At 46.6% G+C, this 23,988-nt stretch overlaps 2 protein-coding genes across 4 annotated transcripts in view; one reads left to right on the top strand and one right to left on the bottom strand.

Annotated features, from left to right (window-relative positions):
• Positions 1–235: 235 nt before the first annotated feature.
• INO80D (INO80 complex subunit D) lies at positions 236–20,383 on the bottom strand. Of its 3 annotated transcripts, none has more exons than XM_032965607.2 (10): positions 20,244–20,383; positions 16,997–17,243; positions 15,455–16,311; positions 13,922–14,033; positions 11,271–11,582; positions 10,862–10,971; positions 10,090–10,223; positions 8,727–8,968; positions 7,228–7,361; positions 236–5,383 (listed from the first exon to the last, which is right to left on the bottom strand). In XM_032965607.2, the coding sequence occupies exons 2-10, from the start codon at positions 17,212–17,214 to the stop codon at positions 3,840–3,842; spliced, it is 3,663 nt and encodes a 1,220-aa protein (XP_032821498.2). In that variant the 5' UTR covers positions 17,215–17,243; positions 20,244–20,383; the 3' UTR covers positions 236–3,839. The 3 variants fall into 3 exon arrangements, with proteins under 3 accessions (XP_032821498.2, XP_032821496.2, XP_032821497.2); XM_032965605.2 differs by having other exon boundaries at positions 10,060–10,223; XM_032965606.2 differs by lacking the exon at positions 20,244–20,383 and adding an exon at positions 19,225–20,027 and having other exon boundaries at positions 10,060–10,223.
• WDR37 (WD repeat domain 37) overlaps positions 20,225–23,988 on the top strand; it is a 48,937-nt gene continuing 45,173 nt past the window's right edge. Inside the window, exon 1 of the mRNA XM_032965616.2 lies at positions 20,225–20,329. The gene's annotated coding sequence lies outside the window, so the exon portion shown is untranslated. The remainder of the gene's footprint in view (positions 20,330–23,988) is intronic.

Raw genomic sequence — 23,988 nt, forward strand, 5'->3', positions numbered from 1 at the left:
AATTAAAATTACATTTTAACACGATATATGTATCGTGCATGGTATAAACATATAAAGCGTGCACATTTTCGGGCAATGTATATTGAGCAAATAGGTGCAGAATTAAGATGAGAATGAGATGGTGCAAATCGAACATTTGACTTCCAAATTGCCAGACCTTGCTTGAATTGTGACATCATTGAATCTCAAGGTGAATCATAACGTTTACCATAAAAATGACCCTCGCACCACTGAATATTATCTGTGATATTTATTCACGTTATATACAGATGTTACAGCATTTGTACACTGGAAATTCTTTACAGTCGTAAACTCGGGGATGAACATCAACAGCTTTACAGGACTTTTTAAAAAGTGTGAAATTACACAATCTAAACGCTACAGCAACGGTTTTTAATATACATTCAAAAATACACCGAGAAACACTAGTCACTGACCCGACCAGCCTGCAATCTCACAATTTGTAAAGGCAAGTGTTTTAAGGAAGGGGGTGTATGCTGCAGAAAGTAACCGTGACCATTAAAGTGTGCATTAATTTTGACGTGCGAGTTGGGTGAAATAACGGGAAAGAAAGAAAAAGCTTTTTTTTTCATGAATGCTTAAGTGAACATCTAAAGCTTTAACTTCCCAAAAGGGTGTGGGAGAAGCGGGGGAAAAAGTATTTGCATTTGCTTTATTTGATAAAAAAAATTCCATTGGTTTTAATTCAGCACCACAAACCCTTCCAAACAACACTTGCGAACCGGTGCAAAGGTTACAGGCCTCACAAACTGTGACCTGCCCCTGCACCGGTGAACTTTTACCAGAGGAAGTGAAACGCTCCACGCGAAACCCACCGCGAGGCTGCGCTCGTTTTCGAGTGATGCCAACGTGGCGCACCTCCACCCAGAAGTAAAACCGCGTGCGCGCCTCCCAAACCGCCGACGATTAGGTAGAATCAGTTATGAAAACCTGATTGCCATCACAGATCTGTAACGCGAAGTGTGGTTTTGGATTCTGAGTGTAGGAAAGAGGACAAAGTGCATTTTTCAAAAAAACGAAAAAAATCGAACAAATAATAAAAGCGATCATTCATGGCTTTCAGTTTCATGTAATTGGTTTGTCGCAGTAAACATGAGCATCTGAGGTTATTTGACTAACAATGCCTTTGCTAGGGCCATGAAACAGGGCAATTGAAGTGGCACATACCACCACCACCTATATACACACGTATCGCTTGTCGTTGAAGTACACGGTGGGCTTGGAATCTAAGAGAACAATTACCGTTTGTGGGGGCAATGGGGAAAGGGTTTAAATTCAAACTATAAACGGCATGGGAACTTACAATTGTTATTGGCCGTTTCTTACCTAAAGCACAGCCGGCGTGTCTTTGAAGCAATTTACCTTTGCCCTGTATTCAATCCCCTGCCGACATTTTTCATGCCATGTCACAAATTGTAGGAAGTGTCGCAAGCTTAGATCTTTTACTTCAACACCGCGCACAAGAAATATACATTTAGTTAAGTGTCAAATAAATAGAGCAGTAAAAAATAAATTGGCTGGTAACAGTAAGACAAAACAATTGGTCGTTTTAAATCAAACTTCAGTTTCTGCCCAGTTACCACTAACTGCTTATTTCCAAAAAGGTCACACGTAAAAAAAGCTTAGCACACATTTTTTTCCTGATTATCTTCTATTCAAAAACGTGTCGGCACACAGTCAACAATCACCTCATATACAAGTGTACAGCAATGATTTAAACGGACAATTTTTTGTGTTTTATTTTTCTCCTTTAAATCTGGATCATTTAGAATAGAATACAATGCGTACAATACAATCTCACTGACAAAAGACGCAACTTAATATTCCTAAGTCACCCGGCCTCGCCAATTCACAAAACGCCACGTTCACAGTGCGTCCTTCGCTCTGTGGCAATGTCTTTTGAGGGCAGTGGACAATTTGTTGAATAAAAAAATAGGTCGCTTTACAGGATAATTATATTAACAGCACGACCTTTACCAGGTGAGCATTCCAATAAATCTGTATACCTTACACTTGTATTTCATCATCGACAAGCAACCACGAAGATTTAAAAATGGTGCACCTTGCAGGAGTCCCAAGTGTTCATAAGTACCACCGGTCTTTTGCCATCGCACTGGCATTGGTGTACAACTACAAATGAAAACTACCATCAAATTAAGTTAGTGATACATATTACGACTCGCCCTCTTCAGGCGTTCTCCGTTTGTGACGATTGAGTTTCCTGCTGAACGCAGTCTGGACACTCGACGCGGGTACTTCCTCACGGGCATTACGAGTGGCACGCACAACCAACCCCAAGCTCTGCCCTCTTGTTTAAATCGGCAGAACGCAACTGTGCACCGTTCAACATGATCATTTATGGGATAAACAAAAACAACTTTTGAGCTTGGTTTTATTTGAGATTCCACCCTTTTGAGTGTGGGTTTAATTTTTCATTTGTAGTGCTTCGACTTTACTGAGATAAACACTGACAACCATGCACAATCGCACAACTAAAAAATACACTTGGTTCAGAACAGCTACTGCTTACACAAGTGTCTTGGCCTCTTGTTGGGTCTCACCAGCAGTACAGCTGCTATATGGTCATACGCACACAACTGTTTATAACCCGTTAATAACCCGTTAAATGCCCATACTGAAGTTTTAGTTGAGAGAAAATTAAAAATTGTCAGTTACCTTTATCCCATCGTTCACAAAGCTCATTAAGAGACAAGATAATTCTGGTTGACCATTTACAAGTTTACCTACCCTTAATAATTTACAGTCCTTTATCAATGCAGTGCTGGATGAAGAGGCATCCCCACGATGTTGTTTGACCATACTTCACACTGGCTCGTGTGGGTTGGTAAAAGGTGGGGGGGGGGGGATTGCTTCAGATTACCACTCGGCACTAATTTCATCTGTGGCTGAGAATCAAAATAAGGTGGCCGGGGTCATAACCACTGCGCTTCAATTCTTTCCCTTACACATTACTTTTTACATAGATACACGTGCACAGCAAAGATCTTCTGATAAATTATTTCTGTAAGTGCTCTTCCGATATGTTTGTCAGGTGGCATGTACACATGCCAAATAGTACAATGTGGTCAAACTGGTGCACCGTAAGGGTTGTCTCAGTGGCCAACTCACACCGATAACCCGATAACCCACCAACATTTCCGGCCGTTTGTAACTGTGGCATACAGCTGGCTATGTCTGGACGTGACACAAGCACTTTGGTGTCCTAACATATTAATGACTGTCAGTGAGCCAACGTGGGCCAAGCATTACTGGATGGCAATTAATACTATATAGCAGGAGGTGGGAAAGATTCCTGGCTTAATTGTAAAATCCCCAAAATCCAACCGTACTGCATCATGAACTTCAACACCGCTCGTATATGCTTCCCACACCCACTCCCTTTACCAGGCTTGCATATTATGCCAAGACAGAGTTTGGAGAAAAAATAACCCTCCCAAAATATTGTTACATTCTAAGATCCTTATACACTTTTGTAACTATAAAGTCACACACACACACCTCGCACACACTTGTTCATCACAGCTTTCCCTGTCATGACTCACCTCACTCTGCACTCAAATGCCAATGGCTGCCGCACAACTTTTCAAATCGCCTACTTAGCGTTTCACCACCGATTTGCAAATCTCCAGAGCTGCATCCTCCGTCCGCCAAGATCCACCACTGCTTTTTCCCCGCAAAACCCAAGCAATGCCCGAGCGGCGTACGTTTCTTTATTATTGTTTTTTTGCCAGTGGCTGTCAGCGTCACAGTGCTAGGAGTAAGAGTCGTTGCGTTTCACAAGCGTTCGCAGCCATGAGTCACGATTTGCCCTGCGATGGCGATGTGGGAGGCGGGGGAGAGGTGGAGGAAGGTGGTCGTGGAGGTACCGTGGGAGGCATCGCGTTGATGGTGCTGCCGACACCGCCGTCGCCACTGCCGCCGGAGTTCGACAGTGTCGAGGCGGTCGTTGAGTGAGCCAACGGTGGCACAACCGAGCATAGCGGCTGCACATCTTTGGGAATCCCACCTCGGCCACTCGACAGCTGCGAGCCAAATGCTGCGCTGAACTGTGGCAGTTTATGCTGTTGCTGCGCAAGTGACGAGTTCCAACTTCCTGTCTGCTGCTGCTGCTGCTGCAGCAGCTGCGCTTGCGTCTGCAGTTGCGCACTTTGCGCAGAGTTCGAAAGAGGTGCTGTCCCCATGCTGGCCACAGCCGCTGCAGTCGCCAAGTCCTGCCCAGCGCTCGTGCCGGGGGAGCTCAGCACCTGCCCGGTTGCATGCGCCTGAGCGAGTGGCCCCAGCGGCGATGCCGCCAGCTCTGCCGTGAGCAGAGCGGGCGACTGAGCCGCCGCCCCTGTGGTGCCGCTCGCGGAGAATGGGGAATGCGTGGTGACATCAAGAGCCTGCGGGAGACAGTGCGCGCCGGTTGACGCTAGCGTCTGAACGAGGCTGGTGCCGATGGGTGCGGGGATGCCGTCCGGGGAGTACGTGAGCATTGTGGACGCCGTGCATGGCACCGCCCCGTCCTGCGCCGCCCCTGCGGCAAACGCACTAGCGTCGGTTAACACCAGCGACCCCCAGGAGGGCGACCTCTGCATTACCAGCCCAGCGGTGGTGGTGGTCACAGTGCCGGGGGGTACGGACAGCGACATGGAGGGCGGCAGCGAGTGTCCCAGCATGGCCTGCGATTCCTCGCTCCCCGTAAATTGGGTCGTGACAGCGACCGTAACTCCGCTCACCGACGCCGGCTCCTCACCACTGTCGATGCCAATGAATGGTGACGGTACTCGCTCGCTGCCGAAGAGGGAACTATCCTGCAGCGGCGACTGCACCGATCGCTCACCGCTTCCGCCGTCACCGACAAAACCGGCTGGTATCAGCGGCGGAGGCGTTGACGACGATGCTTGACCGTCTGGCTTAACAAGCAGCGGCCTTGCGGGCAGGAGCGGCAACGTCTGGAAGGACGGCATTTGTGGCGAAAAGTGCGTGATGACAGACACACCGCCACAGTCCTGCTGATGTTGGTGGTGGAGCTGCTGGTGGGGGTGGTGCTGATGGTGGTGGTGCTCCAGACCCAGGCTCAGCTGCGTTGCCGCGGCCGCCGCCGCCGCCACGACAGCACCGGCGCTGCCGAAGTGCTGCTCGAGGTCGAGGGCGGAAAAGGAGTCGGCGGCGATGGTGCCGCCAAGCAGCTCGTGCAGGTCGGGGTTGAAGGAGCCGAGGTCGTCGCTGGCCACGAGCTCCTCATCGTCGTCCATGGAGCCCAGGTGCTCGAGGGAGGTGACGGCGTGCGATGCCGCCACCAGCGCCCGCTCCAGCGCCTCCGCCTCCTCCTTGGTCGGGAGCAGCTCGCCATTCTTGCCTGTGCAAAGGGACAAGAAATGTGTCGGGTGTTTTACAGATTCGCCGAATCTTCACTCAAACTAGATCGTTATATTCGTAACACAGGGCTGCTGTCGTGTAATGGTTGGCAACTGGACTTCGATTTAATCTCCTGGCACGGCATTAAAACATTGTGCTAGTTTCCCGACACCCCCCCCTCTCTCCCACCCCCCACCCCGCCTGTCTACCTATCAGTATAAATGGGTACACCACAGTAAGTCAATCGTCAGGTCTCGCCGCGGTGGAAGAGTCGACCCAATGCCCTCTAGTGGAGGCAGGGCCTTGTGCCAGCAGGGATGCACTTTTACCTTTACTAAAAATACGTAAAATTTTGATTTAAAGCTTTCGTGACTGCAGGGATTCATATTCTTGGTTCTTTCGGTAAAGTCACGTAGAAGGGAAACAAAATAATAAAAATATAATACAATATATTTTTATAATACAAGATATTTTTATTATTTTGCTTCCCTTCTACGTGACTTTACCGAAAGAACCAAGAATATGAAAATACGTATTTAAAAATCGAATTGTGTGCAATAATCAACTATTAACGGCCCATCAGATCTCAGCAACAGAGCAGAGCTGAGCATGGATAGTGCTTGGCCGGGTGACCACAGTTCATTAAAACAGGTGTTGTAAGGCTGCTTTGGGATATATCGTCAGCAAAGGGCAGTGCAGCAAAATCCAATGTTGTACTATTTGTACTATGCTCAAATGCCTATGCTCACCACATTCGTACTGTACTGGCCAGCATGGTGAAATATGTTCAAACAAACATACAGCGCCGCAGTGGTCAGATGTTAACTACCTCGCCTGGTACACAGGAGCTTCTGGTTTCGATCCCGATCCAGATGCTTGTATATTTGGAGTTTGCATATTCTCCCCGTGGTCGCATGGATTTTTATCCGGGTCTTACGGTTATTCCCTCCACATTTAGATTCAACATGCGTTCAGAGTATTTCGCTGCTATAAGTTTCCACATGATAAGCCACTTCATTGCGCTACCATTCGTGGCAAGGTCACTTCTGAAAAAAGAGCTATGTAACTCATTGGGTCTTATCTGGTAAAATTGTTTAGTTTTAGTTAATATGTAGTGGGTACAGCGGGAGAGCGAGGCTTCTTGGAGGCAACACGTTAATTTCAACATTAATTAACACGAGGGGTAGCTGCCCCTTCCACCAGGTAACTGGGAGAGTGGTCTCTCCAGGCTAACTATCCCTAACGCGACTGGGGGAAAGGGAGCTGTCAACCGGACTCCGACTCGAGTCCTGGTCTTGACCCTGGGGCTTCTTCTTCCGGAGGACGTCTTCATGTCTTCAGACCAGCAACCACCGCCGGAGCCGTTCAGGGATCCGGCTTATATCCCCAGTCCCAGGGCCTCCCCCGCCCTTAGGCCCACCTCCCTTTTCGACCTTTCCAGAGGGCCATGGAACCGGTTCCGAGGTTCCCCAGCCCCCCTCTTTGGGGCCCCACCCCCGGTACCTCCGGCCACTAGCCCTCCGGGTTCATCCGGAGTGCCATGGCCCCGTCACTCCCGGCGCTCTCGCCCCCGAGCCTCGGAGGGCTGACACTGCACAAGGAGTGCACGTTGCACACTGCTGTGTTGTAGATGGTGTGAGCAGCCTGTCCCGTGCTTTACACGTGGGCCGGCCCAACGTGGCATGCAGTGGCATCCCCCGATGCCACTACACATAGTTTGGGGAGGCCTTGATCCTGACGTGGGATTATAAAAGGCTGTAAACTAATATTATAATGGCGTGATAGATATTGATCTAGACCCGTTCGAAGGCATTGCATTCACAAGCCTCCTCCAGCTCACGCTACCTTCGAAGAGGTCAAAGTCGTGCAGGTCCACGTGCAGTTTCGGCAGCACCTCGTCCAGGTCCTCTTGGTTTAACTCCAGCTCGTCCGACAGCTCCGGGGCGATGTCATCCTCCTCCACGTCTCCACTCACCGGGCTGTGGGAGATCCGGGGGGTGGGGTGTGGGAGAATGGCGCCACGGTGGCGAAATGTTAACCACCTCGCCTGGTATACAGGAGGTCGTGGGTTCGAACCCAACCCTCACGCCTGCTGTACATTTGTAATTTGCGTGTCTCTCTCCCTGTGGTCGCGTGGATTTTTCTCCACGTTCTCCGGTTTTTCCCTCCACATTTAGAAACATGCGTTGAGAGTATTTTGCTACTATTAATTTATACATAAGCCGCTTTGTTGAGCTATTATGTGTGGTCAGGTCACTTCTGAAAAAGAGCTATATAGCTAAGTAGGCCTTACCTGGTAAAATAAAAATTGTTGAGTATTTGAGTTTATGAGGCGTAGTTGCAGTAAAGGTGCAGCCCTGCAAATGTCACTGTTGGTAGAAGGATCTCCCATCAGAGGGAGCTCTCAGGAGCCCTCCAAATGTAATTTTCGCCGACTCTGCCACGCTGGTCAGATGTCTTTGAAGGTGGAAGTACACACACTTTACCCCGCCACACGCGGCCTGCCGATTGACTGTGGTGCACCCACGTATACACTGCTGGGTTGACAAAAAGCCGGCAGACTCAATAAACTTGCCCACTGTTTCAACTGACACTCCAGGAGATCAAATTGAACCGGCTCCCCCCCTCTGGCTTGCAAGTCCAGTGTGTTAATAATTACACCATGGCAATGGCAGATCTGAAAGGCAAATAGATAAGAGGGGGGGGGGGGGCGTTGATTCACGCCTAACTATTTACCATGTGCTTTAATCGCAAGCTTGCCATACACAATGCACCGTGCACATGCGAAGGGAACCATAGCAGGAAATATTAATACATCACTGTATAGTGTTAATATGTATTGGAATATTTTTTTTCCATTGCAGGGGTGGAGTGGTAGTTCCGTGGTTTACACACTTTCAGATGTACTTCTGCGGCTGTCTGGAATGCTCTTCCTTAGGATATTACGACGCCACTGGAGTTATGCACTTTTAATCTAGATTGAAAACTCGTTACTTTAGAACTGCTTTTGTGTTCAGTTTGTTGTCCTTCCCCCACACCTTCGATTAGCGCGGTTGGTTACGTACAGTGTGAAAGAAATTCAACATACATCAGATTGGCTAAATACGGTGCGAAGCAAGTTCAACATTCCTACATACATCCAGTTGGCTACGTATGGTGCGAACGAAGTTCAACATGCAACCACAAGTAGCAATCAATAAAAAAACACACTCATTTTGGCGCTTCGGGCAAAGCGTACCTTAGGCGTGCCACACAAGGAATACTACTCTGGGTGCTTCGGGCAAGGCATACCTTAGGCGTGCCACACAAGGCATGCTAATCTGGGTGCTTCGGGCAAAGCGTACCTTAGGCGTGCCACACAGGACGGCTCTGTGACGATGGGTGTGGAGGGTGGCGGAGTGGCCGCCGGGATGCACAGGTTGCCCTGCGGCTCGGCGGGAGGGATTGGTTTCTGGGGTCGCATGGTCGGGCGCCGCCGCTTCTTCTTGTGCTTCTTGCTGAGCGCCGGCGGTTTTGACTTCTTACGTGGTTTCCGCTGCTGCTGTTGCTGCGCCTTCCGGCTCCAATCTCCGCGTAGGAAGTTGTCCTGGGGAAAGATGAAAAGCTTTTTTTTTAATGATTTATTCATGCTGTTGACGTTTTAATAGGATCAATCAGGCATGTGATGATACGTCACTTTGCCATTTGACATTATTACATTAACGATGCTGGCCAACATATAAATGCATCTAACTGTATTTCCGCACCTCCGATTAGCATGATTGGCTACGTATGGCGCGAAAGAAATTCAACATACATATGATCTCCAGATATCGTACAGAAAAACAGGGCATGTATATTACAGTGAAAAAAGGTAGTTGCTAATATAAATGTTTTGACTAACATTATAATGAAATCAGGGCATGCATATTACAGTGAAAAAAGGTAGTTGCTAATATAAATGTTTTGACTAACATTATAATGAAATCATGATACACATACGGTGAGGTGAGTAGACAATAGTTGCAACATATAAAATATCCACCAAACGTAAAACTCCTATAAGTTAGTTGTGTTTGCATTTACTTTCTTATAGGGTCACCAGGAAAAGTCTGTAGACAACCCGGACTATCATTTTATGCAGGTTATCATCAGATAGACGATTAAGGATGGTCCAAACATCTGCATCGTTTGGATGAGTACGACAATTTGTAAGGCAGTGAACTGAAACATGAAGAGAATATAGGACACAGGAAGCAGAGAGATATGGAGAGATACGATCAACAAAGATTTAAAGAGAGGATGATGTGGCCAAGTCGACTGATTGTTGCCCGACGTATAGTACAGCACAGGACTCGGCTGAAGGCGTTACACCGAGTCCTCTTTACGACCAATGATACACATCGATGTATATATATATATTTTTTATAAATAACATTTATAATTATAAATGACAGGAACCATAGAACGGCTTTATGTCGTTAGAGATTGGGGCCAGAAAGATGTGGCACTACTTGAGCAGCATTGGCACGAGAACAAGAGGGAAAGTGGAAACCAATGACGAAACGTGCAGTGGACACCTACGGGCCATCTGCCCATGGATCGAGACGACGACGATGATGACGATGATGATGAATTACACGTGCATACAGGCGGTGGCGAAAACAACGATGGTGGCGGCGACGGAAGAATGCTGACCATGCTGGCGGGCCGGGGCCGCGCACGCACCATTTTCTTGGCGTGCTCCTCGCACAGCGGCGTCTGGTGCACGATGTCGAACACAGGCACGGAGCACTGCTGCCCGTCGGCGAAGCGCGCCGTGCAGCTGGAGAAGAGCCGCTGCGAGCTGCTGCACAGGATATCTGGGCCCCACGCAGTTGAGCGTCAAGGAGCCAGCCCCCGCTTGCCGAGATGACGGCGTCAATTACGTTCTGGCGGAGCGTGCGCCAGTTAAATTCAAGAGGCTTCAGAGTTGCCCACCCGTCGGGTGGAATGCAGTGTGGCCGCGTGTTAAAAGGGGCGACGATGTAATCGCGTGATACAGTGTTGCTGTGCATTATGATGCTGTAGTGGAGATAATGTTAAAGCGGCGGGAGAGTTGTGGTAAGAGGCTGTAGCCCTTCAGTGCTAGGAGGGTTGTAGCAGTCTGGTGACCACCTGTGTCAAGGGGATGTACTGTGACTTCTTAAGCAGCTGCAATGAGTATAAAGAGGTTCTAGTGTGTAAAGAGCTGTAGTGTAAATTTAACAGCTGTATTGTGACCAACTGTAAATAAAATGTGAAGAAGCGATATGTATGTGTAGAGGCTGTAGTGTGACTGTAAGGCTGTGAAGAGGCTGTAGTGTGACTATTTTAAGTGACTGTATACATAGACTTTTTAAAGATATGTCATGTAGCTATGAGCCAAGAGGCTGGATGCATGACGGTTGTGTTAACAGGGCCCTATGCTGACAGACACAAGTTTGTACTTAAGGCCGTGCGCTCAAGGTGCCAAGGATACGCTGGAAGCAGTGCAGGCTGTACGGCAGCGTCGGGCTCCTGCACAGCTGGCCCTTGACCTGCACACAGCACTGCCCGGCTCGCACGGTCTCTGCCGACGCCGCTGGTGCCCTGTGCAGAGTTAGCAGAGAAAGAACTCCTGAAACTCGCATCTTTATGCCAGGACTGCATACGTCAACATTTTTCAATTGTATGAAATACAGCAGAAAAGTGTGCGTTGTTCATTTCTGGGTCTTCGTATTAATATAACTTCATAGAATACACTTTGGTTCCTTGAATACCTGTGTGCGAATGCATTCCAATTCCTTTTCAGCTTATCTTTGTGGTCATTTTGATTATCCGAACCGGTGTCAATGAAACAGTAAAGAAAGAGAACATTATCCACAAACGCAAAACGATTCCGCACGCACTCTTTCGAAGCAACGGGATGCGTCGCCGGCTGCTGGTGTGACGTTGCAGGCTGCTGGTGCGACGTCGCAGGCTGCGGGTGCAATGTCCCGGGCTGATGCGTCGCGGCGGGCTGCTTGTCCCGGCGCAGCAACACTGCCACGCCGTCCGGGCACAAGGCCGCCCCGCGCAACAAGGCACGGCTGTGAGCACGAAGGTGCCTCTGCCTTCGCGCCGCCGCTCGCTCCACGCGGCTCAGCTGCAAGTAGCGATGCCGCAGCGAGCTGTAGAGCGCCGCTATCCGCGTCTCACGGTCCGAGCCTGTGCACTCCGACCTGACGCCACGCCGGCCAAGCCAACAAGTGAGCGGACTGTAAAAATAACGTCACACCGTCGTCCCCTTCCAAGTTTCTATGACGAAATTATATGGATCGTGCCCGATCATCACATTGGAGGCCAAGCAAGGATTGAACCTGAATGATACTCGTATGGCTAATTCCAAGTCTAATTAGGTGTTGGGAGGATTATGTTGAGCTACATTGTCAGCAGAGGCAAAAGAAGAAAAATAACATTGTCGTACTGTATTAAGCTCCAATGCCTATGTTCCTCACCTTTACCACACTGCATATGGGCAAATAACCCCTACGTCAAGGTCTGCAGAGGCCCTCCTCCAGCAGTGGATTGACAAATAGGGCTGTACAATGTTGTGCAGAAGCTTAAGACGCCCCTAATAAACAGCCTGCGAGTACCAATATACAATGTTTTGGCTGATAACTTATAACTTGCAACAGAGATAGAGAGTGCAAATATTGAACACTCTTGCAGTCAAGCAGCACTCCGTATAAACCACAATTAACACCAAAGCAGCAGATAAAAACAAGACTTCCAGTTTAAAGATTAACACGAGAACTAAAGGCCCTTTTATGGATTATATGCACCTAAGCAGTGGGTTTCCTGTTGCCAAAAACAAACATGAAGCTTTATTTAAAAAAAAGACTTCAAAATCTCAATCAGTCACACAACTGAGTTTTCTGCAGTGATAGCATCACAATACATCTAGTGATGTCAGCTGCGTAACTAAAGTGATTCCAACTATGATTTAGACGTTTTTCAGAACAAAATGGACGAGTCTAGGTATAATTCAGTAGGCTCATGTGACATTGACTTCTCCAAGACAGAGGTTCTTTGCAAGCCATCTGGCTACCATGAGAGATTCGTTTATGAGGCCATCCACATATACAAACACAGAGACAATTTCAACCGAGAAGATGGATTCTGGCTTAGGAATCACTGGAAGGATTTGATAAACCATTTCAGGTCTTAATTGATTGTTCACGCTTACGGTGGCTTTCAGATCGCATCCATTATTTTCGTCTCCCCCCTCCTCTTTTCCGAACATAGATGGACTCGTCCACCTGAATAACTGAAAAATCGCTCTCCGTGGTGCTAACGTAAAAAAACGCCACTTTTTTCCAATTTTCTTTCTGTGGTTTTCACACCTGATGATTGCTTGTGTTGCAGTCGAAACGTCGTTGATAACTTTATTGTTTTATATTTTTATTATTTTATCGTTTCCCTTCTACGCGACTTTACCGAAAGAACCAAAAATATGAGTTTAGGTATGTATCTAGTTTTGTTTTGTGTTGCATCTTCCTTGAACAAAGTGTGTAAGGCTCTAGAAGTATTGGGCTCTCGTTATTTACAGATTTTTTGTTTTATGTCCTGAATGTTATCCTGATTGTCCTGTCAGTGCTATGAGACAACGTAACTATTTGGACCTCACACAGGGCAGTGCAACCCTTCTTCGTACAGATCTGCCCTAAGAAGCAGACATCACAGAGCCATCTCTGAGATCACTTCAAGTGATCTCTGTTGCATAAAACGGGGCAGCACTTTCACACCGGCCCTGTTACAATGTTAATGGCATTACTGTCAAACAGATCATTTTTCTCAGAGATGGAATTGAACCAAATCAAGTGCAGAACCAAACGTGATGTTAGGGTTTTGATTTTAAGCTTTCGTGACTGCAGGAATCCATACTCTTTGGTACTTTCGGTAAAGTCACGTAGATATAAAATTAATAAATCACGACGTTTCGATCGCAACACAAGCAACTGTCATCAGGTGAGACAAGCACGGCAGGAGAACTGCTGACGCAGGAGAAAGAGCTGTGTTTGTCTCACCTGATGACGGTTGCTTGTGTTGCGATCGAAACGTCGTGATCTATTATTTTTCTATCTACGTGACTTTAACCGAAAGATCCAAAGAGTTAGGGGTTGTTTGTGCGGTTATTGATGTTCGGGTTAACATCAACTCACTACACTTTGAGAAAACAGTTTAGACACAGATGGCTGTCTGGATTTGAACCCATCATCTCAGCGGTGACAGCTCAGCACTCTGACCTGTGTGACTTGGGCTTTGTACGTTATCAGGATGAATTGCACCTTGAGAAGCTTGTGGCAAGTTGCCTTTGTTTAAAAGGCCACACAATGACCACTTGGCCGGTAGTAGTGTACACATTGCTCTCTCCGTGTTTAGTTTATTGTCCTTCCTCCGCACCTCCGATTAGCACGGTTGGCTATGTACGGTGCGAAAGTTCAACATACATACAAGGAACTTGGAACGTGTATGTATGTGGTCTGCAATGCGAGCAAGCTGAATGACATTGGTTTACCTGTAGAGGACTCCATGTTCACCGAGCCGGTCTTGGTGGGATAGCCACGTTGATTGACAAGGAAGTACCTTATCCTCATCTTCACTGCTTTCATCCTCTGACCAATCACAGCCTGCATGTGAATTCATCATAAAATGGGTTAACCCATAAGGGTGTGAACACGAAGTGTACAGTGTATCTATACTTAGCAAATAAATCAGTCTTAAATGGCAACTATCAAGTAGCCCATGTTCCTCCTTGCCAACAATGGCTATGATCATCATCCTTTTGACCTGATTGTAAAGCGATTCAGTAGCGTCCATAGGCTATTAAGTCAATGACGAAAGTATCCATAAACAGTTAATTCACGGCACAAAATTGGCAAAGCTGAACCGTAAATGGAAATCATTGACGTTTTCCAAAGAAAGTAATTGTATAATTTTCAAGCGTAAACGTCAATCAATTGAAAGTGGTCAATGATGATGAATGATCCATGCTGCATCAGTCAAAGCATGAAGGGGGGGGGGGGTACCCCCTAAAAAAAAAACACTCCTGAAGCGTAAACATTGAACAGCATGGGAAGCAGTGCTCGCCTGTTAGCGGTGTCCCAATCCTGGCAATTAATTAACTCCTGTAACGCTGGATCGTGCATTCCCGACATGGTTTGTGACTTCATGGTTCCAGTGATGCTTTGTTAATATTTTTACTTAGCTTTTATATGTGCTCTATAAATAAATAAAAAGTACCATAATATTACAAGGTGCAAACAGTCTAAAAGTAGTCTTCATGGAATTAATGGGGTTTTGTTTAGAAAACTGCTACAAAGTACCGTGGGCATCCCACTTCCCTGAATTTGCCCCGGTATTGAAAACCGTGTAGCCTCACTTTTGTTCCTGCATTTGACCACAAATTTGAATTAATTTTGTGGGGTTCTTGCTTGTAGTTGGACCACAGTCCGAGTGGAGGGGGACAATGGAACCTTCTGACGTACCTCGACTGTTTTCCATAGCGACAGAGCCTATGGGCAGAACAGGGTGCCAACCTATGTGTGTGCCTGTCTCCTGCCCTTCAGACATGCTTTGCTTCTAAAAAGGCATGTTCTCAGAGATTGCCACACCACCAAACTCGAGCTGAGCTCATGGCCAAAAACTAAAAAGTGCTGGAATTTGCTTTACTTGACTCTAAGTTGAGCCCAATGAGTCACTATTATTTATTTTGCAATGAAGAGGTGGAAAAAAGTATCATATCCCTGAAGACTCTTTTATTATTCTTATTTAATATTAGGTGAGGTAGAATGATGGCACAGTGGTTCAAGCACTGCACTATAAACTCAGTGACCAGAGTAAAATTTCCAGCCATAATCTAGTGATATCTGAACTAGTCCTGGGCCCCAATTCCATAAAGCCAAGCTAAACAGCTTGATGTCTGGTAAAAAAAAACAATGAACACATATCAGAAAGTGGGGAGGTTTTCATCTGGCAGTATATTGACAAAGGCTGCAGATTATTATTTTATTAATGAGGTGTAGTGCAAACAAACACCTTCTCCCCATACCTAAGTGTGTGAACAGGTCTTGATCGAGCAGCTTCCGCTGTCTGCTCCGGTACAGCAACCGGCGCAGTGCTCGGCTTCTCTCACAATCCGGTTGGGTATGCCGTTGGGCCGCCCTGGCGGAGGTGTGCGACGAGGACGACGATGATGACGATGACGACGAGGCGCTAGCAGCGGCACCAGTGGTGGCTCCTCCCAACGCTTTGCCACCAGCCACCCGTGACTCTGGGGGCGTGGGTGGTACAAGCCCCCTCTGTACCGCCGTTGTGGTGCCCACAGGAGTCCTCGACAAACAGCGCTCCCCATGCCGGTGTACCATTGGCGGGGGCTGGGCCGACCTCAAGGACGCGGCGGCACCATGAGCCTCAGCTTTCGTCGGAGGCGGCGTCCCCTTGTGTGGCTTCAGGTGACCCGGTGAAGAGGCCGAGGTATTTATGATCGCACCACTGCCGCAAATGTCCTTGACCTCGCCGTTTTTTTCGGCCACAAGTCTCGAGCGACTCCCGCCGCCGCTAGTGCCGATCGGCGGCCTTCCCTGGAGCTTGCGCTTCACGGCGACCTTTCGGAGGCCATGCTCGTCGTCTTCGGGAAAGGCGAAGGGGTCATCCGTCGGGGCGCCAGCTGTAGCTGGCGCCATATGAGGGTGGTGGTGCGGGGATTGGCTAAGCGTCTGCCACGCCGGCGTGAGCGCGTGCAAGCCGTTTGGCACCCGCGTGAGCACCGGCGGGGCCTCGAGCTCGGCGATGTGCTGCACCACGCGCTCGCGCTGCCGCTCCCTCGGCTCGTCCAGCTGCTCCGACTTTTTCTTCCGCTCCTTCTTAGGCACCAGCCCCAGAACCTGCAGGTGACTGTTGCAGTACCTGAATGAAATACAGTTGCGTGCACACAGCAGCTTTTTTATGACGCCAAGTAGGTATGAGCCTGGATAGTACTGGTATGGGAGTATGCCAGAGGATACCACGTGCTGTAGGGTTGGGCTGCCAGTTGGGGAGGAGATAAGAAAACAATGATGAATTGAATCTAACCGTGTGGAGCATGGAGTGTTATCCCCTTGAATTATTGGGTTTCCTCTGGATAACCCAGTTTCCCCCCACACAGCGAACACAGATTTATTGAATGAGTCAAACATCCCAACGGAGGACTGCCCGAAATAACATTACAAGCTCTCCTGGATACATTGTCTTAGTTAAACTTAACATGGATTTTAATCAAGATTTGTTTTAACTTGCATTCGGTTTCAAAATTAAAATATATTGAATGAAAACATTGCACTTGCTACTTTTATAAACCAGTGCATCCCGCCTACAAAACACGCACAGAACCTCAAGCCTGATCATTTCCTTGATGAACATGTACATCATCAAGATTATGTTCAAAGTATTGCACCAGCAAAAATTAAGCCAGTGTTCACAAATCTTTGTTTTCACCCAAAATGTGTCACGCATCAACAAAACTACCTACAAATAAAAGCGTTCTATGCTAAACCAACATTCAAAATTTCCAGCAAGCACAAAGTGAATGCAGAGTTCAAATGCAGGGACTCACACGCGATCCTCCGCTTTAGGGATGGGGTTGGTACAGCGCTGGTTGTTGTACTTGGCCACATATTGGCACTGCTTAAAGGGGGCCGTCTTGTCCTCCAGGACGTGACGGATGCAGAAAGCGTAGCCATTCAGCCGGCGCTGCTTGCAGAGCTTGGGGCTGTACGAGCACAGCGGCTTGTTGTCGATCTCCGAGAAGTGGATGTGTTTGCCCTCATACATCACGCGTTCCGGCTTCCCACGATCATCGGCTGCAAAGACATCACAACCATCAACACCATCATCACCACCACCATTCATAGAGGTATAACCGATTCACTCTGTACCTACCATTCACTTCCCCAGCAATTGAATTGTGATTCATGGTCTTATTCTTTTGCGGATTCCAACTAACGTTTAAAGTCTTTATGAATTATCTCTGTCCTTTGTAACGGGAGAGCACTAACTTCCGAAAAGATTAGTCAATATAAATGAAACTGCATGAAGTTGAATTACTATTCGGGACTTGACCTATTTTTAAAAATCTACAAAATCGAACAAAGTGTTCCCCAAAACTTGGAGACTCAAACATGGACTGACTAGTACCTGTTGGCATTCATCTGCTACTTAAATATGTCCATGGACGAAGCGTTATACAATCAATGTATGCGTGATTTTTCCAAACTTGTTTAAGCAGGTCACATAAACACATACATTTACAAATAAAAAATAGAACACATTGTTATACAAACAACTTGAAATGTGCATCATAACCTTAAAGAGATTATATATGTAGATGCATTGTTACCGCAATCATTGTGCGTTGTATGCAACATTTTGCCTTAATTAGAATTTTGGATTGATGGAACCGTTCCCCAACTAGCAACAGGAAGACGGAATTTCGACCAATCAAGTCCCTCCCCAGGGTTACCACATTATTTTCAGTTACACCAATTGTTGGTAACTATTCCAATGTGTCAAGGACACTGTTACACAATTAAACACACTTGAAACTGTTCCAATGGAATACGGACGTATATTATCGCAGAGTGCATTTATTTTTTTCTAATATAGGAAGAAATATCCGAGTTCGAATGAATTCAAACTGATGAACCCTAAACCGGTGTACAAAGTAACGTACAACCACACAATACTATCATATATTGACGTTTATGAAATTAAAATACACGCAGCAGCGATTAAGTTGTATATGTTATATTTAGTAAGTCTAAAACAAAGGAAAGCATTCTCAAGTTGACAATATTATCTGCACATAATATTTATATCTCACATCCTGTACCTGGACATTGCTCTATTGTTTAAAAACAAGAGTAAAATGTGAAAGTACAGCAATGTTACGTGAATTACTGACAAACGTCAGAAATAAATTAGTGCGGTGCTGTTTCAACACAATAAAAAAATCTACTTCTATGTTTCCAATTGACTTCATTACACGTGGGTGCAAATGGTATCTGGAAGCCTTAAAAATTGGGCTACGTTTTAATGACGAAAAGGGTAAAAGAATCATCATATAAACTAAACAGCCGCCGGTTGACACTTGTATACAATTTTAAATAGCCAATTAATACAAGAGTGGTTTAGTCACAAATACATGGAGCTTATGGCTCACTCCTCGTCATTGCGCTTGTCATTATAGTAATTAATAACACAGGGGATGTGTGATTAAGTGTGTCAAGGCCCAATATTTCAATAGCAATTCGGAATGTTTTTGTAACGAGTGACCACAATATGCACGGCCGCATGTAATAGTGCGTGCGGTATTATAATCGTATAAACAGCCGATAATTAACAACGCAACTATTAAGGCTTGAAGCACACGTAAACGTACACAAAACATAAATGTACACAACGCGTTAAGATACATAACAACCCCCAACAACATCCCGACTGACTCTCATTCAGCACCGCTCTCTCGTGTAAACTCGCACGGAACCGCGCCACACATATCGGCGGAGCTGCAACCACACGAACCCAACGTAAAATACAATTGTTGAAGCGCAACCAGACATTTCTAAACCATGAGATATTTGGCTAGGCAGGCACAGGTGATCAGGCAGGCGGGCCCTCGGCTATTTTTAATCGAGAGGCGCCTCCGAATCCAACGGGAGTCGGGTGTGCGAGCGACTCGTTTAGCACCCCCCCCCCCCGGGTGCTGCTGTTGGTGCCGGGGACACGGGACGAGGTTGAGACAAACAAAGGCGAGGACGAGAGAAAGAGAGACGAGGGCATCACCAGAAGCGCGGGCTCCCGTCCCATCACCACTCGAGCCCCGAGGAGACGCAGCCACTACAAACCCCCACAAGCGCTAGGCCCGAGTTGCTAGGCTGAACAAAAAAATTAACAAACCGCGCAACGCCCCCGGGGCGTCTCGCGATAGCGAAACGCTCGCACGCCGAGTGTTAAGGGCGAGCAACAGGAAACGAATTTTTCCCTCAGAGCGTTGTCGATTTCCGAAACGACAAAAAAAATCGCCTCACCCCCTCCTCCCTCCTCCCTCATCCCCCGCGGCCCGTGTGGCTCAGGGGGCCTGGTCACAATGTAGAAGCCTGCGACCTTGCCTAGCGCTGCGACCCGAAGAGTCCCGCGCAAGCTCGCAAGGAAACGTCGAACGCTTCGGCCTAAATAGTCACCTACAACCCCCGCACGAACCCACCCACCCCCGCCTAATCGCGGCCGTTAAACCGCGGGCTCCCGCAGCCTGGGGCTCGGAGTCGAAACCTCCCCACCCCCACGGTTTTAGCGCCGCGGCGGCCCGGGCAAACTCTTAGCGAGGCCGCAGACCCGAATGGTAGCCCCCCCCCCTCGCCTCCACCACCAACTCCCGCGCGAAGCCTACAACAAATGATGCCTACGGCCTTGTCTAGCATCCAAGGCCGGACGAACTCCGCCTACGTCGCTAGGCAACACGATAGGTCGCGGCCTAGAGTCGCCACCCCCGCCGTCCTTCTCTATAATATTTTGTGTTTGTTACATTAGTGATACATTAGTGATTACCCGGTTTTAACCCACATACATACATCCCCACCACCCTCCCTTCCCACCCCCCCCCCCCAAAAACAAAAAAACGTTTCCCCCCCCCCATTAAAACGAGCACGTGAAACGCATTTTTTCCCTTCTTTTTAAACCTTTAGTTTCGCGAGAAGCATTGTCTTAAAAAAAATCTACCTCGACGTTGGTGTTTTTTGTTCGCCGTTCCTATTGGGGGGGGGGGGGGGGGTCGGGGGGGGTTGGGGGGGGCTGGGGGGGGTTACCTCCTCGACGCGTCGGGCTCCGCGGGGCCTCGCCTCAGCCGTGAGAGCGGCGAACGGCCGACGAGGCGGGCAACATCGAGGATTCGGTGCGATTCTTGCCCGCGCACCCGCGCGCGTGCGTGTGTTTGCGTGTTTGTTTGTGACCGGAACGCGTGGGGTTTTGTCGTGTAATATATTTATATATTTAAATCACGAATTCTCTTCCCTTGCGGGTTCCGCCGCCTCGGCCCTCCGCTGTCTGCCGTCTTCGGCTGTTGCCAGATCCAGGGGATAAAAAAACCTCTAAAATAGGAGGCACGAACGAGTGTGTTTTGTAATTTTATGATGTAAACTTGCGATATTTTGGCCAAAAATTGTTTAGATTTTGTATGCAAATACGGAAAAAAATGTAAGTGCAAAGAGTCAATGAATAAATTGCAATTGACAGCGATGTTTTAAAGCTGGGCAGGGAAGCCCTGATATTAAAACGCTTAGGACTAAATTTTGATTTAAAGCTTTCGTGACTGCAGGGATTCATATTCTTGGTTCTTTCGGTAAAGTCACCACGTAGAAGGGAAACAATAAAATAATAAAAATATATAAAACAATAAAATTCTCACGACGTTTCGACTGCAACACAAGCAATCATCATCAGGTGTGAAAACCACAGCAAGAAAATTTGCTGTGGTTTTCATAATTTTATTGCTTTAATTTTTTATTATTTTATTGTTTCCCTTCTGCGTGACTTTACCGAAAGAACCAATAATACGCTTTGGACTAGTTTATAAATAATCCACTTGTAAACTTCGTGATTAAAATTTTGAGCACAAAATCATACACCTTTACGTCCACGGGACAAAATGCCGTATTTTTCGTCTTGCAAAACTGTCTCAACACTTTCATTAAAGCACTGTAATTGAAAAGATAACGATGACGAAAAACAAATCAAAGTGCATCCATCCACACGGAGGTGCTTGATAATACAAAGACAACAACCATCTGTTGTAGTTCGCCAAACGGTATGCACTCCCATGAAATAATAGGTCCCGCGTTGCCTCGGGAATCGAACACTTTTCCACCACTCTTTATTGCATACCTGTCAACCCACGCGGTTTAGCACCTTATTCTTTTACAGGGAAATTGAGAGATGCCAGGTCCATATGGCGAACAGCCGTTTCAATACGGGCAACATTTGTTTTTGTCTTTATTCGTGTTTCTCTCCTGTGATGGGACTTTGTAGGATGAACGTTGTGATTTATAAGGGTATACGGGGTGACCAATTAGGTCTCAATTGGTTCTGTAATAAGGCAGGGCACTGATAAAGGGTTGACAGGTATGAGTACACACACACAACTATTAGGTAATGAAAAACATATTTTTGTTTGTGTTTCTCTCCTGTGATGGGACTTTGTAGGATGAACGTTGTGATTTATAAGGGTATACGGGGTGACCAATTAGGTCTCAATTGGTTCTGTAAATAAGGTAGGGCACTGATAAAGGGTTGACAGGTATGAGTACACACACAAAACTATTAGGTAATGAAAAACATATTTTTGTTTGTGTTTCTCTCCTGTGATGGGACTTTGTAGGATGAACGTTGTGATTTATAAGGGTATACGGGGTGACCAATTAGGTCTCAATTGGTTCTGTAATAAGGCAGGGCACTGATAAAGGGTTGACAGGTATGAGTACACACACAAAACTATTAGGTAATGAAAAACATATTTTTGTTTGTGTTTATTTCCTGTGATGGGACTTTGTAGGATGAACGTTGTGATTTATAAGGCTATACAGGGTGACCAATTAGGTCTCAATTGGTTCTGTAAATAAGGTAGGGCACTGATAAAGGGTTGACAGGTATGAGTACACACGCAAAACTATTAGGCAATGAAAAACATATTTTTGTTTGTGTTTCTCTCCTGTGATGGGACTTTATAGGATGAACGTTGTGATTTATAAGGGTATACGGGGTGACCAATTAGGTCTCAATTGGTTCTGTAATAAGGTATGGCACTGATAAAGGGTTGACAGGTATGAGTACACACGCAAAACTATTAGGCAATGAAAAACATATTTTTGTTTGTGTTTCTCTCCTGTGATGGGACTTTGTAGGATGAACGTTGTGATTCATAAGGGTATACGGGGTGACCAATTAGGTCTCAATTGGTTCTGTAATAAGGTAGGGCACTGATAAAGGGTTGACAGGTATGAGTACACACACAAAACTATTAGGTTATGAAAAACATTTTGTTTGTGTTTTTCCCCTGTGATGGGACTTTGTAGGATGAACGTTGTTATTTATAAGGGTATACGGGGTGACCAATAAAGTCTGAATTGGTCTGTAATAAGGTAGGGCACTGATAAGGGGTTGACAGGTTTGAATACACACACAAAACTATTAGGTAATAAAAAAACCAAGATTATTTTTTGTGTTTCTCCTTTGTGATGGGCCTTTGTTGGATGAACGTTGAGATTTATAAGGGCACGGGGTGACCAATAAAGTCTGAATTGGTCTGTAATAAGGTAGGACACTGATAAGGGGTTGACAGGTTTGTTATTGGATTTCGTGGGGACCCTCATGGTGGACTCAGAGAGACAATGTAGGCGTATATATGTTGAACCTCTTTCACACCGTACGTAGCCAACTGTGCTAACAAAGTAAAACACAAAAAGCAGTTCCAAAGGAAAGAGTTTTCAATCGAGATTTAAAAGTGCATAGGGGCCGTCCATAAATGACGTCACGCACCTATGGGGGGGGGGGGGTCAGACATTTGTGACGATGTGTGACGGGGGGTGGGGTTTGAGAAATGTGACGTCACATCAAAATGCGCAACTTTAAATAAATATAGACAACACGTTCTACTTCATTAAATGGACTTTTTAATAAATGTTTTCTCCTACAACATCAGAGTGCAGCGCCACATTAAATACGCACTACAATGACAATAGTTTAAAGCGATTTGAAGCATGTTTTATTTTTTGGGGGGGGGGGCAGAGCTTTGTGACGTCATATTTGATGGGGGGGGGGGGTCTGACTTTTTGTGACGTCGTGTGACGAAGGGGGGGGGGGGATAAAAAATCGTCAAAAATAGCATGACGAACATTTATAGACGGCCCCATAGGCTCCAGTGGCTTCTTAATATCGGAAGGAATAGCGTTCCAGACGGCCGCATAAATACTGGAATATTAATTATATTTATAATTTTAATCTGTAATATATTTAAGACTGTAATCTTAATCCCGTTGTCAACCCGATGATGGACGTATAAGTCATGGGAATTGAAAGCTCAAGGCTGCTTAGCTTTAGAGGCAGAATATGATTATTTGATCGTATGCAAACCACGCCTGGCTCCATCTCCGTTTTCGATGGAGGGTCAGTGTCGCTTGTTGTATGGTGCCACCGTCACGGTGATATACGGTACTTGCTAAGGAGAGTGAACTTGGGTTGGCCAATGATGCGGGGCCTACTCCAGCAGCCCCCTAGTGCCCACTCAGAAGCAAGCCCTCAATGGATAAAGGAAGGGCATTTCATTCCAGTTCTTCACACTGATAGTGAACTCGGATACAAACATTGATTGCAGTCAAATGTGCTTAACACTCATGCGAATTCAACAAGACGCAACAGTGAACATAATATATTGCAGGGAAACAATAAAATAATAATATATATATAAAACAATAAAAATTCTCACGACGTTTCGACCATAACACAAACGGTCGTCATCAGGTGTGAAAAGCAACGGCAAGAAACATTTCTTGCCGTTGC

This window comes from Petromyzon marinus, chromosome 34 (assembly GCF_048934315.1).
Source record: "Petromyzon marinus isolate PM22_M1 ecotype Great Lakes invasive population chromosome 34, UKy_Petmar_22M1.pri1.0, whole genome shotgun sequence".
NCBI lineage: Eukaryota > Metazoa > Chordata > Hyperoartia > Petromyzontiformes > Petromyzontidae > Petromyzon > Petromyzon marinus.